A 15,134-nucleotide genomic window follows, 5' to 3' on the forward strand; every position below is an offset into this window, starting at 1 on the left:
CCACAAATGCAACTAATACAAAATATCAGTTAATCAAAATCTTAGTGAGCGCAACACTTAATTTGATATGAGTCATACTCTACTTTTAAAGCATTACAAAGTAAGGGAAGGTCACCTAACAACAGTGGGGTGCCAAGCTTTGCATAAAAAACCTTAAATTAACCCAGATTCCCTGCAAAATGCATGATAAGTAAGCTCAATTGAGAAGTACTTTTGAAAAATGTGTTATGTTTGACAGTTGAAGTACAAAAACAGTTTTCCAAAAATGTGTGATCAAATACTTAGTAATTTCACTTCCTTTCAGGCGCTTGCTTTGCGTTGATGCTTTGCAAGTTCCATACAAAGGTTTGTATTAAATTCTGCATAATTGAGTGGTAGTTCAGTGAATGGAGTTGGTTCAGCTGGTGTGATAAATGAAATGGGCTTAAGATGAATACATGGGAAACAATAGGTAATTCAGTCTTGTCATTATGGCGTTAAAAGCTGACATGATCTGTTTTATTTCCAACATGTTTGAGAATCCTTTACAAAAAGAGTCAAATATTATTTGTGAGCTTAAACACTGTAAAAGCCACCTAATTGCATTTCTAAATAATACTTTGTGTCACTACATTAAGGGTTTTCTTTCTAAATTAGGCCCATTAACTTTTGTGGCTACACAGTTGATCATTTATATAAAAATTCTGCAATTCAAAAGGCACAGCACTCCATTATCATTGTTATTGTTTTCCCTGAATACATTTGTGGTCACCAATGAACTTTGTCCTTTGTGTAGTTGCGGCCAGTGGGAGGAGCCACATGATGAGTGGGATCCTGAAGAGGAAGCTTGAGGAGGGCCCGCCCCCTTACCTGTCACTGCAGAGCTCTGATGAGGACGTGTCCTGCAGTGACAGCGGCAACAGCAGTGATAGTCTCAACCATCCTGTCCCCTCTGGGCTGCTGGACTGTAAGATCACATTACTACACTGTTTCTTTAAAAAAATTCTGCACATAGACACAGGTGAAGTCGCCACTCCTAATCTACCCCTCCCTATGTTCCCTTGCCGCCCCCTCCCTCTCACCTTCCCATCCTCCAAACCATTAGTGACTTATAGTCTATATTTATACTTGTAATATATTTAGACAGACAGGTATGGTAACAGACAGACAGACAGACAGACAGACAGACTGACAGATGAACGAACAGAAAGCTAGCAGACAGACAAATAATTAGATATACGGAAAGACAGGTGAACAGTCAAGCAGATGAAGCAAAAGATGGACAGAGTTAATATGTTTTGGTACAGTGGAAAGCATTAGAAACACTTTAGGGCTTACGTTAAAAGCACAACAACATTTCAAAATTGGGCAGAATCAACTAACATAGACAGAGAAGGTACAACAACTGTGTCCCAGAAAAAGAAAACATGATTACTGTAGGGATCGTTTTGGGATTTTTATGTATGGTTTGGCACTTGACACTATGATAATATGCACCAACAATATGCTGTTTTGCATTAAATTAATCATGAATCAATAAATCAATCTTTCCACCTACAGTATTAGTGGTCCTACAGCAAATGTTCCAACAGGGCTGAGTGTAAGGAGTATAAATGCTGCTCCATTTTAATCTTACATCACATCTTACATGACAGGTTGGCACCAAGGACATGGCTCTCAAATAATCTTATTCCTGCCTTACTACTAAAAGTCCCCCCTCCCTCACTTGTGGTGTCCTCTGAGGATCTATTTAGGACCACTTATGTTGCCATTAAATTGCAGCTCTATGCTGATGACACATAACTGTATAACACCAAAAGACCCAGTGACACAGCGAATGTACACCTACTAAACACTAACCCAATTCTTTTCACGTCTGTCAGAAATTATGAGCTGGCTGACTTGGTTTCTTTTTTTCACTCAGTATTTTTCCACCTATTTGTCTCAATCTCAGCCACTCTCCAGCAGCAATCGAAACGACTGCGGGGCCGCAATGTTCACTTTGAGAGCGTGACCGTCTACTACTTCAACCGTCGGCAGGGCTTCACCAGTGTACCTACACAGGGTGGCAGCACCTTGGGGATGTCACCACGTCACAGCGGGGTGAAGCGCTTCAGCCTCAGGGAGTTTGCCATGGAGCAGAAACGGAGCCACCGGAACATTCTGAGGGATCACCTCAAAGAGGAGAAACTCAATGCCATCAAACACAAAGTCAGTGGGATGACTTTATACAGCTTCATTTACCTTAAGTGTTGTGGAATGTTTGGATCTTGAGCTTCAGAATGTTTTTTTATTCAGTCTTCAGCTTAACGTGTTCTCATGAGGGTCTACAATTATGTGTAGGCGTACATACATGGCCCAATCTTAATTTAACTTACTTTTTCTGTCCTCCAGCTGACTAAGAATGGCACCGTGTCATCCGTGGAGGCGGATACCCTGACGCTGGATGACATCTCCGAAGACGACCTGGATGTGGACAACACAGAGGTGGACGATTACTTCTTCCTCCAGCCTCTGACTACCAGGAGGCGCCGCGCCCTTCTCCGTACCTCGGGGGTCCGACGCATTGATGTAGAGGAGAAGCACGAGCTGCGTACTCTCCGCGTGTCCCGAGAGGAATGTGGGTGCCGCTGCCGGGGGATATGCGACCCGGAGACCTGTGCTTGCAGCCTGGCCGGCATTAAGTGCCAGGTAAATGGAACTGTGGTGAGGCCCATCTATAATACTAAAGTTTTGTTCATGTCTGTCTGTGCAGTAGAACTTCTTTAAAGTCAAACTTAAATTATAATAATTTTTTGCAAAAACATCAAGTCATAAATCCTTTTAAAAACACGTTCTTATCTGGTCAAAATTTTAATACCAAAATTAGAAAAAATCAGTTTTATTTATTCTTCTGCAGTGACAGGGTCCCCACATTAGTGTTCTCCAGGGAACTGGCTGACAGTTTATACTGGTTATTTTTACATGTACATTATTTGTGTGAGAAAACATTAAAGGAGTTCCAAATATCACACATTTTTCGATACTCGATACTATGGAGGCAATTCGGTCGGTGCCTAAAAAGTATTGAATTCGGTACCCAGCCGTTCCCTCCAGTCTGAAACCTGACAGCTTCTGTGCACGCCACAGGTAAATTTTTCTTTGTCCCCAGGTGGACCGCATGTCCTTCCCTTGTGGCTGCACCAAAGACGGCTGCAGCAACAACACGGGACGCCTGGAATTCAACCCGGTCCGGGTCCGCACTCACTTTCTGCACACCATCATGAAGCTGGAGCTGGAGAAGAGCCGCGCAGCAGCAGCAGCAGCAGCAGCAGCAGCAGCAGCAGCAGCCGGAGCCGCAGCTTGTAACCAATGGCAACGGTTACCATGGCGACTCCTCCTTGGTCCAGCAGCAGCAGCAGCCACCGAACCTGCAGTTCCCATTGATAAGTGGCACGTCACACATTCCCATCCTGCACCTCCAGAACACAGGCGACACCGATTCACATCTACATGAAGAGGAGGAAGAAGAGGAGGAGGAAGAAGACGAAGAAGATGAGGATGATGAAGCATATGAGGAGGATGAGGATGGCAGCAGTGTTTGCAGCGGGCTGTCGGACTGCAGTACACACAGCTTAGACACAATGGACCCCGAGGAAGAAGAAGAAGAAGAAGAAGAAGAAGAAGAAGAAGAAGAAGAAGAAGAGGAGGATGAGGAGGATGAAGAAGACGATGAAGACGATGAGGAGGAAGAAGATGATGAAGAGGAGGAAGATTGGGGTTGCTCGTTGCACGGAACGAGTCCTCCGCCCTACTCGGTTCCACTTCCCTCTGTCCTGAGTTACTCTAACAACACACTCATGAGCCTCGGTAACCCCTTCCACAACAGCAACACTCCCTCCATGCAGCGTTATCAAACAGACAGCCCTGTGAATGACACCCATGCTTTCCTCAGTGAAAATGTCCCTGTCGCCCTGACACTCCCCACAGTAGAGACTGCATTAGAGTCAGAAATAAAACCAGAACTCCACCGCCAAACAGAGCAGCAAAGCACTCCCTGCATTTTCCCCGACCCCGCAGAGTACCCGGCGCTCCAAAGTTGCTTACATTTAGACACCCGTGTGAGCAACACTGCCCCCGTGGGTGCAGCCGATGAACAGCCGCTCCCCACAGACCGCCAGAACAATCCAGACCGCCGTGACTCACAGACTGAGGCTTCGGCTGGGTCTGCAGCGCAGACAAAGGGGGAATTAATGGAGCTGATGAAGGAGCAGCCAGGACCGCAAAAGCAGGGAGACGGCGATCAAATCACAGACACGTCATGCTCAGAGAGTACCTGATGACCCAAATGTTTTAGAGAGGCCTCAGTTAATAATTGGAAATCTTTAGTCAAGAATTGTGAGCTTCAAGCATCAGTTTGATTTGTTCTTGATAAGTGCACTTCCAAAGAGAGAATGAGTCACACAGGTTCAAAGAGGTGATCTAATTTTAACTCTATTTGTCTCTAAACCTTTCTTGGATTGTTGGTTTAGATAAAGACTATTAAATAATAAAAATTTCACTGACAAAGCTCAATAAAACAAAAAAGTGTTTCTGTGTGTTACTTGCACATTTGTGGAGTATCATTTACGCCCTCTTATACAGTCTTTGATCATTACAGCATGCTTCCTGGTTGTGAATGGCATCTATGACAAATGAAGATTTTGAGGTGCATTGTATTGTTTCACTATTTTACATTGTGCTGTCTCATCGTTGCTGCTAATCGTTCTTAAATGCCTGTCTGTATAGCATGTGTTCATTTTAGCTAAGATGTTTCAAGGCTTTACACAAACTGTAAAATGATAAGTGATGTCACTGGCAAAACACTGGTATTTATATGAATTACTGCCAACATAAATCTGTTCTAATTCATACTAAAGGTCTTTTTTGTTCCTTTTTGTGCTCAGATCTTTGGTTTAGTCTTGTATATCTCAGTTCAACTAATGTCTGTACAATATTGAAATAATGTACAGACATTCTTGTTCCGCACAGAATGAGTTATAATACCTTTGGACATCCCCTAAAACAGCCATATTTTATTATTAACAATGGATGATGACTACTTGTATTCAATCTAAGAACTCATTGGCTATCACTTTGACAAAAGACTCTGCAACGGTGTAGCTAATGGATATCGGATAACAGATATCTGAACCAAGACTTCCTCTTCCATGCGGCAGTCATGTTTACAGTACAAGTCTATGACATTTTGGCTAATATCTATAAACAGATATCTGCATATGAATAATAAATATAGAAAAGATAAATACATAACCAGTCCTTCACCAAATGGCAGACAATAGTGGCACCTAGCTGGTGAACATAGTTGTGCATTTAGCAGCTAAAGAGCCAGATATTTTCCTCAGGAGTTGGTGGAGACCAAAAACAGAGGTAAAAGGGGAGTGAATATTGGACTTACATTCATCAGGTGGACAGTGATTCTCACGGAATGCTAATGTTGCTCAGTGTCTGCTGGATGTGTAAAAAGGCACCTGTTCGCTAATGTGTTAGCCGTATCAACTCAGACTGTGATGCTATGTCAGTATTGTTTCTACAGCTTATTTCAGATGTCTCCAAGTAGTCCAAAAAATCAGTAGTTGCAAGTTTAACTTTTCATGTAGCGCCATCATAAGGGCAAAATTGTGTCAACTTTTTCCCATACTTTATTTTTGACCAAATATCTGCAAAACTAATGATGTTCCTATCAACCCTAGATGTACTTTGTGTTTAGTGCTAGTTAGCAGATGTTAAACATGATAAATTAAGATAATGAACATTAACATCAGCATGTTAACATGCCATTGTGAGCATGTTAGGAGGCTGACATTAGCATTTAGCTCTAGGCACCGCTGCTGTACAGCCTCATCGGTCTGCTAGTATGGTGACTCTTAGTGTTGTTTAATCCTACAGAAGAAAAAAATCTCAAGCACATGTTTCAACAAGTTAACATGTAAACTATAGTATACTGTAATGTGAACATGTGAAAATGCTGCCATCACTATAGAACGATGCCAAATCGTCTAGCCTTCTTCTGGCCTTCTAGATAATACAATTCTGTTTCACATAATCTGCCTTAAACACACGATTTGTCGGTGCATGTTATTTCTCATTTTACAGTGTTGTGAACAATTTGGTAAAACTTCACTTTTTCAGTTTTTAGATAGGCTTGTTAGTGTAATAATCTTTTTCTCTCAATACTGTCAAAACTGGGGGCCAAATATATTTCATTTTCTTATTGAAAAAACTGTACATTTCAATGAGTGTGAATAAAAACTTTTTTAACATCCATCTCAGTTTAATGGTGGTTAATTAATTGTGTTGGTGGTTATATAGGCCTATCTTAATTCTTGTAACCCGACCCCAAAAAAATAATAATCACAAAATGGACTTTACAATATGCTAATAAATAGAACAATAATTTCTTGATCAGGATCAGACAAAATAAACAATGAATTTCTCAGAGTACTCCATTTCTTTACCAGCAGATGGCATCTGTTGCTTAATAACTTACTTCATCTTGACATGACATCCTCCAATGTGAAGGGGTTAAACCATTTTTTCTGACGTCATTGAATTAGTTGATTACATATTTCCTAGCCTCAATCTGTGACAACATTTTTGCTCGGGAACACCACTCCTCTGTCAGCAAACAGACATTATTTAAATGCTTTTTTTCCCTCACTGAACACTAGAAAAAAATGTGCATACAACACAGGCTTTGGGAACATTTTGACAACACACCTTTGGTTTTCCAGTTATCTGTCTAACTGCTGTGTCACCCTGCTGTCCAATTGTCATTTTTACACTCCACCAGTGCTTCCAGTTGGACTTTGTTGCACCTTGTAGCCTCTAGAGAGCACTGCTGAGTTAACAACAGTGTGTTTGGGTGGGGGCAAGATCAGACAGGGGCAAGAGGAAGCCCTGTGTTGTGTTCTCACCTCATTGGCCAGTCTATTCATGTATAGAAATAATATATCATGGCTCATTGCATACACAACACACAACTGCAGCAGGTGCTGGGCACAATAGGGACTGAATGTACAGTACATTCAGTAGGGATTCTCCAACAATGATGCACAAATATAGGCTGTACACTGGTTTTCAATAGGAACACAAAGCCATCACTTGGCTCTTATATAATCAAACAGGTAAGGTGTGTGTCCACTGTGTTGTTGATTGGTGGAGCAGGGAATGCCTGCTTGCCTTTAGCCAGCAAGGTATTGTGGGTAAGCAAGCTCAGAGACACTGCTGATCAATCACAGGCAGGGGAGCTGTAATGGTAGGTTGCCAGGCAACAGGAAGACAGAAGCAGGAGCAGCAAAGCGTTTGTAGGGGGCTGCTGGTTGGGGGTAGTCTCAGCTTTTCACCTCCGTCTCCTTCCTGTTCATCCCAATGAATATGAATGAATATATTTTGTGGGGGAGGAATTGTCTCTGTAGATTATTATTAGTGGGGTCTAGACCTACTCTGTAAAGTGTCCTAAGATATTGTATGGTATGATTTGACACTAAATCAAAATTGAATTGAATATTGTTTAAAATGCACATAAAAATAGTTTGTTCCTTTAGCAAATTCTAACATGGTATGCCACTCTCCCTTTCAGCCATGTCCCTTAATTCTGTCTAACCTTTTGATCTAACCAAGGATGTACACACTTTGTGTTTGCTGGCTTTCAGAAACACAAAACTGCATTCTAACTCTGGGTCCACTTTGTATATTTCTTCAAGGGCTTTTAGCCATATCTTGTAAGCCTGCATCAGCAAATAGGGATCGGTTGCTCATTTGTCAGGTCAGTTTGTAGCTTAAGATAATAGATGGTCTTATGGGAGGAAGGGTCCAGAAGAAACCACATTCTCTGAAAGAAATCTAGTAAGTAGACCTTAAATTACAGTAGTATGTTCCGAAGTGAAGAATGTTGACACTCGACTGTGGATGATAATTATGTGTTAATGTCTATAAATAGCACACCGATAGATTTGTCCATGTGTGTAATGATGTCATTAGATATTAGACATTTTTACTGTGGTATTAGTCATTCATCAACTAATTAGTTGACACATAAATACATTGATAAACACGAATGTCCATGTTTCTGCCTACATTAGTTTAAAAAAAACAAAACACATCTGCTTATAAATTGTGATCGGTTTAAAAGTTTTGGCATGCCAACTATGGTGTATGTCTAGATATTTTGCCCTTTACAATTTCTATTATTCTAGTTGAATTGAAATAAAAGTAACATTTTGGACACAATGAATGCATCCCGCATGCAAAATAGGCTTCCCAAAATAGGTTTTATTTTGGAATTCTAGATTTTGTGTTTTGTTGCCACATCTTTGGTTATAACAAAAGAAAGTCACTTGTCACATTTTGCAAATTGATACATAGTTAAGTGTAACATGTATTAGTACCACATGAATGATCATGCTCAACCAAAAGTTCATACTTCAGGTTCAGATCACAGACCAAAGAGCAGATGCCACTCACAGAAAAACCTTTGGAACCATCAAACTAAGACAAGGCTGGAAAGGAAATGGAGAAAATAAACAAGCGTTTACAAAAAATATGTCCTTTATTCTTTTGGCTTTGAAATGATATTACCATATGAGCGGACAGTAGTCACTTCTTGCATGCAGTTCACTAAAACACCACAAGCGCAATGAGAGATGGCTACTGATTGCTTCATGGTTTCTATCTACAGATATGGGGACCATACACGTGTTTCATCTTGTGTTACAGTGCAGAAAAAAAAAAGACGAGTTCTAGAAAAAAATGCAAATCAAATCCGATGACTGGAAAAATGCACTCATATCTACAGTAAAAATGTTATTTATAATCAGTGGAACAAACAACCTGCAGACACCAGTTGCACACAAACACACTCGCTCACATAAAGAGATAGATGCTTACATTCTCCCCTTTGTTACAAATATACACACAGACGTACATATCTTGCACGCACAAACTTACATGTGTGGTATTACGTAGCAGTGGGGATAAAAAGTGCTCTTACATCAAATGTAATTGTGATGCATACTGGGGGCCCAAATAGCTATATTATATACAAACCAAACCACTACATTAAAACCACTCACTTCTCAATCTTAACCAAGAACAACATGAATGTTATACAAACATTTGGGATATTATAACCTTTAAATGTGATATATTGTCATGTTCTAGCGTGAGAGCAGTTAGACAGATTGACATTTTCTTTTCATTACTTAAGGTTTTTGTCTTTACAAGAGCTCTGGGAGACTAAAGGGGGAAACAAACGCGTGAGAGGAGACAATGCAACACGACAGCAGATGAACGAGTAGAAATGAGCGTCGCCTTAAAGGAACAGTTTTGACACTTTTGGGGAATTAAGCGCCTTTGCTTTCTTGCGATTGATACCACTGCCAGATAGGAGCGTGGTATCAATCTTCATCATCTAAAATCGCTGCAAAAAAAGCGACAGAATATGTTTGTCAAACTGTCAAACAATTTCTTCAGATGTGCCTTGCATACATTCAGCTTCTCTGGATTCAGAGACTTGTGTTTTCTATTGAAATGGGGAGATGGCAGCCCAGAAGCACAATACAGATTTCAACAATAACACCAGTGAATACAATGAACTGTATTTGTCCATTGCACTTCAGCGGCATGCTTTCCGTTTATAGCTGTGTATACTGTATGAACCAAGAGCATTGTGGCAGCGACCCTGCACTGTACTTTCAGATGGTTGGTGTAGTTTTCAGCATTGACTTGGTCTGCCCTTGGTGATTTTACAACAGTGAAAGCAGTGGTCACATTCTCACAATAATCACACACACAAAAAAAGTAGAAAACATTCTTTCTCATAAAAAAAAAAAAAAAATGAAACCTTGTAACTATGAGCAAAAGAAACGCAGAGTACTTAATAAGTGATACAGCCATTGTTAAATTCAAGAAACTGGATTTATAGTAGTAGCAGCAGCACTAGCTACAGACAACTTAACAGTACACTCAAGTGTGTCAGATAGTAACAACAACCAATAGGAAAATCACAAGCGTTTTTGCACAGAGGCTTTTCCATGTCATGTTCCAGTCAATCTCTGGCAATGTCCGCTGGGTCGTTTTGTTTCTACATCACTCCTCTGAGAAGACCTCATGTATTCACATATGACATAAGCACACTCCCGTTTTCGGTCTGTCTGGCGTAGCGTTCCTCATCTCTCAACAATCGACGCAAAAGGGTCGTACATCTATCTACCCACTTCAGAAGTTGTAAACAAATTTCCCTCGTGTTATTTTTTATTCCTATTTAAAAAGTCTACTTCTTTCGGTCTTTCCCGCTTTTTTTCTTTCTCGTATTTGTCCTTGTCTGATTTTGTGACGCTGTTGTAGGAGGGCAGGGAGGCAGTGGAGGGCGTCATGTCCGTTTTGTCCGAGGTGGAGTTCTCGTTGCACTTGCTGATGACCATCACATCCTTGTCGGGGTCCCGGAGGCCCTCCTTCAGCTTCTCCTTGTAGAGGGTGGAGGCCTTCTTCATGGCCAGGCGCATCATGTAGCGGCGGAAGGCCCTCTGGATAATCACGGCCGCCATGTCCTCCTGTTTGCGGCGCAGGGTAGTGGTGATGGGCTCGTAAGACACCTTGGAGGGGTTGGACGCCATGAAGCGCTCCTCCATCTGCCCGCGCAGCACGTCCATCTCGCCGCTCTCGCCCAACACGCGCTTGGTGAAGGCGAACAGGATGTCGAGGCAGTGGATTCGCTCGCCACTCACCATCGGCAGGTCCATGGAGATGAGCTGGAGCATGTTTGGCTTGGCCATGCGCAGCGGCGGGTCTAGGGCGTCGGCGAAGGCCGACAGCTTGCTGTACTCCATGAACTGGGTGGCGTCCGGGTCGAAGCGCTCCCACACCTCGTAGAACATCTCAAAGTCGTCCTCGCTCAGCGGCTCGGCACTCTCCTCCGTGGCCACGCTGAAGTTCTCCAGGATGACGGCGATGTACATGTTGACCACGATCAGGAAGCAGATGATGATGTAGCTGACGAAGAAGAAGATGCCCACCGACGGGTTGCCACAGTTGCCCTTGTAGTTGTTGCCCGGGTGCTCCATCTGACTGTCGCAGTCGGGTTCCCGCTTGTTCAGGATGGGCGCGAGCAGGCCGTCCCACCCGGCCGACGTGGTGATCTGAAACAGGCAGATCATGCTATTCCCGAAGGTCTCGAAGTTGAACATGTCGTCGATCCCCGCCTCGCGCTTGACGTAGGCAAAGTTGGACATGCCAAAGATGGCGTAGATGAACATGACCAGGAAGAGGAGGAGGCCGATGTTGAACAAGGCGGGGAGTGACATCATCAAGGCAAAGAGAAGCGTCCGGATGCCTTTGGCGCCTTTGATAAGACGGAGAATGCGGCCTATCCTGGCCAGACGGATCACTCGGAACAGCGTCGGGGACACAAAGTACTTCTCGATGACTTCGGATAAAAACATACCTGCAAAAGCACAAAAAACAAAAAAATAGAATAAAAAGGAAATCACGTTCAGCGCACCATTTTACTCATAATCCAGTGGAAAGCTGAGGCTCCTTAAACATCTCCTTACCTACAATGGACAGGATCACCACCACAAAGTCAAATATGTTCCAACCGATGGTGAAGTAATAGTGACGCAGGGAGATCATCTTGAGCATACACTCGGCGGTGAAGAGAATGATGAAGACCAGGTTGATCCAGTAGAGGATTTTGTCCATCTCCGGCGTCTGGTCGTCCGTCTCCACCATCATGGTAACCATGTTGAGGCAGATGAGGATCATGATCACGATGTCGAAGGCCTGCTTCGTGATGCAGTCGAACACGCAGCCCTGAAATGAATTCTGGGTGCAGAGGAGGACAAGAGACAAGAGAGCAGAAGTCATTTTAAACCTCCACTTGTAGTCCATTAGTATCTATCAATCAATCAGTCATTTATTTAAAGTGTAAAATTGCCATTAGACATTGTCTCAGTGCACTTTACAATTAAAGGAACAGAAATAACAGACAGCAACAAAACAATGGAACGGCATTAAAGCAGTAAAAAAAACTGCAACATCTAATGGCCCTACACCTGTAACCATATATTGTAACTACATCTTGTACTTTTTATGTATAGGATTATGTACATGTGTATGAATGTTGTAAGATTTCACTTTTGTACATTCAATGCTTATGAATTTAGTGAGATAGATCTATCTATCTATCTATAAAAAAAGAGTATATGAAGAGGAATATGTATGGTTATTTTTGCTAGAAAGAATATTGTTAGTTATACTATTCTATTTCATGTGGTTGTTTTGTCTGAATATGTCTCATCTGTTGTCATGTTTATTTTTTAACCAGTTTTATTAATTGGGGTTTTATTTACTCAAACATAATATACATTTTGATCATGCTTACTGCTGTGCGTAGTCGTGTGTGTTCGTCTGTGATCATATTTTCTAGTTTTTGTCCGGATTATGGCTGCAGTGTTCTGAGCAAGTTGAAGGCCTCTAGTGGCACAGTTAGTGAGAAGTGACAGTGTGAATACTAAAGATTCTTACTGTTGGTCGAGGTATCGGTTTTTGGGGTTTCTTGGAGCCCAGCTTCTTCATGGCATTGTAGTATTTCTTCTGCTCTTCTGTCATGAAGATGTCCTGACCTCCAAAGTAAAGGGAGCACAACACAAAACTTGGTTACAACCACACAGAAGACTGTCTGTCTTTTATATTTTAGAGAGCAATGTGAACAGAGCAACCATGTCTTAGAAATATATTGGTTTTGTTTTAACGAAATGAGCTTCTCAGAAGGCATTAAAGTATTGTAAGAGTGCTATGTTCTGTGATGGAAAATAGAAATTGTGTCCTTTAGATTGACAGAAAATTCAAGGTCAAATCAAGGTGGACATGGAGAATTAAAAAATACATGACAACTAATATGTTGAGTTGGCTTTTCACTTCATTCATAGAAAAAGGTGTAGTGCCTAAGACAGAACACTGTTTCCATCATAATAGGGCACTTCTGTTAAACATGGGAAATGTTCTTATTTTGCATTTGTGGAACTGTATATTATGATTTGTCAGGTGACCATTTTGGTTGTTGCTGCTGTGGTGTCTTGTGACACCATACGGGCTGGGCACCACAACCAATCAAACATCAGAAGGTAAGAGGAAACAGGTGCACTGCCTTTCAGTGGGGTTCTCGGACTCAATAAAACCAGCATGTCTGCATTTCCCAAAAACAAAGTCAGGGGGGAAAAGGTGCCAATCCAGAGAACAAACAGTAAATGAATCACCTCATGTGTTATTCATTTGGGTAAACTGATTTGCAATCAATAGACTGACAAATCTGCTGCTGCATGGCATGAAGCCTTCATCAGAGCATGTATGACAGCAGTGAGCCTTCTTTTGAAAGATCTTGGAGGATCGTATTGCGGGTGTAATCATTTTCTGTTCCCTATATTCTCATCCTCATAGGGAAAATGTCTCATGATAATCTCATGAAACTGTTGTATCCGAGGTTAAACATATTTTGTCTTATATCTAGCGAAGACTCATTGTATCAAGATTCCATTTAAATTGCACAGCATGAAAAATACATTTACAAAAGTAACAGCTTCAACATTTTTTTAAATGATTTCCAAAAAAGGACCCACATTTAAGCCAACAGTCATAATGCTCTCATTAATTACAATATGATACATGAGGCACACATCACACCGGCAGTGCTGCTCACTGAGTGTTATGATGCGTGTCTGGAGGGCGGACTGGTGTCAACGCTGAACAACCATATGTGTGACGCTGCAGCTGCGGGGCTGCTGAGCCTCACCAACTGATCTCAGTCAGTCAAGTCAGACTTGCCAGCGTGCAGCAAACACAGTGCAATCCCTCCCAACCCCCTCCTCCCTCTCTTGGGTGTTGCCAATCCTGTGTGTTAGTGTAGGAGGGCACAGACTACATTTACTGTGACACTGCATGTGTGTATATACAGCATTTATATAAGTGTGTATGTGTGTGTGTGTGTGTGTGTCAGTGCAGGCCGGGTGTTTCTCAGTGACTAATGCACCCTCAGTAATCGTTGGCAGCGGCAGGTCCTCACCATGCTGCAGATAATCATTATTCTGTAGCTCAGTTCTTTTCTCGAGCACAGCTGTGGGTCTGCTCTGGCTAAATCGGGGTTTGCTTTGTATCCGGGGCTACGCATGTAGTTGGCACAGTGTGGCACAGGACTGCTACCTGTTGGTGTTCCGTTGCAGTAACAATGCAGAGCAGAACCAAAGCTGCGAGTGTCAACATTAATAACAGCTAGCAGGGTGGACCAACAACACAGGATGGCCTTTGGATTTCATCTTCACTTTGAAATATTATTACATCTACAAAAGCCAAACAAAGCTGATGTGTTTCCAGAGCTCTTTCACTATCACATACAATTGTATTAGCTGTGTATGCTCTTAGTTGAAGGAATCTGGTAGTGACTGTTCATTGCTGGGTTTTCTAAATATGCATATTGCAGGAGACTAGGAAGTTGTTATAGGAAGCTAATATTTTGCACTTTCATGTGGTTTCCATTCCTACTAAGAAGTATACAGAACATTTTTTTTATCTGAGTTTACATTATCTGACAGAGACAGTTACTAAATGCAACTTATCTTCTTCTTCTGCTGGTTGAAGTTGTCGATGATGACACCGATGAACAGGTTGAGGGTGAAGAAGGAGCCAAAGATGATGAAGATGACAAAGTAGAGGTACATGTACAAGTTCACTTCATATTCAGGCTGGTCTTCCAACTAGATTAGGAAAGATGGAACAAATTAAACACGTCACTGGCTTTCATAGCTTGTGTAGGTCAGCCTCTTGACTTACAAATCCCTCTGTTGAGCACCGAGAGACTTACATCGCGAGAGTCCACGGCTGCATACATGATGTCCATCCAACCCTTAAATGTTGCCTAAGAGCAGATGAGAGAAATGGCGAGAGTGTCAGTCTGACGTGTGACAGTCAAGCTCCACTGCTTTGCTGTCAGCAAGAGGAGTGTTTCATTTGAAATGTCGGTACCTCATTATAACAATAATACAAATGTTATCAGCTCTGGGAACACCCCTGTTTTTAAGACATTTTTGGGTAAGAATTTCAGTGAGTTTGGGTCATCATTTAGG

The 15,134-nt window shown here is 42.0% G+C and overlaps 2 protein-coding genes across 6 annotated transcripts in view; one reads left to right on the top strand and one right to left on the bottom strand.

Moving 5' to 3' along the window:
* Positions 1 to 801: 801 nt before the first annotated feature.
* Positions 802 to 3,475, top strand: LOC114551268 (cysteine/serine-rich nuclear protein 3-like). Its single transcript, XM_028572438.1, has 4 exons — positions 802 to 946; positions 1,934 to 2,190; positions 2,374 to 2,670; positions 3,131 to 3,475. The coding sequence occupies exons 1-4, from the start codon at positions 802 to 804 to the stop codon at positions 3,473 to 3,475; spliced, it is 1,044 nt and encodes a 347-aa protein (XP_028428239.1).
* A 4,927-nt stretch (positions 3,476 to 8,402) lies between these two features.
* scn1lab (sodium channel, voltage-gated, type I like, alpha b) overlaps positions 8,403 to 15,134 on the bottom strand; it is a 43,328-nt gene continuing 36,596 nt past the window's right edge. For all 5 annotated transcript variants that reach the window (XM_028572307.1, XM_028572305.1, XM_028572306.1 and 2 more), the window contains 5 exons: positions 14,873 to 14,926; positions 14,628 to 14,765; positions 12,544 to 12,648; positions 11,571 to 11,841; positions 8,403 to 11,461 (listed from right to left, as the gene is read on the bottom strand). In XM_028572307.1, coding sequence (XP_028428108.1) covers positions 10,266 to 11,461; positions 11,571 to 11,841; positions 12,544 to 12,648; positions 14,628 to 14,765; positions 14,873 to 14,926 — 1,764 coding nt within the window. In that variant the 3' untranslated portion in view covers positions 8,403 to 10,265. The remainder of the gene's footprint in view (positions 11,462 to 11,570; positions 11,842 to 12,543; positions 12,649 to 14,627; positions 14,766 to 14,872; positions 14,927 to 15,134) is intronic.

The sequence above is a fragment of the Perca flavescens genome, chromosome 24 (genome assembly GCF_004354835.1).
Source record: "Perca flavescens isolate YP-PL-M2 chromosome 24, PFLA_1.0, whole genome shotgun sequence".
Taxonomy (NCBI): domain Eukaryota; kingdom Metazoa; phylum Chordata; class Actinopteri; order Perciformes; family Percidae; genus Perca; species Perca flavescens.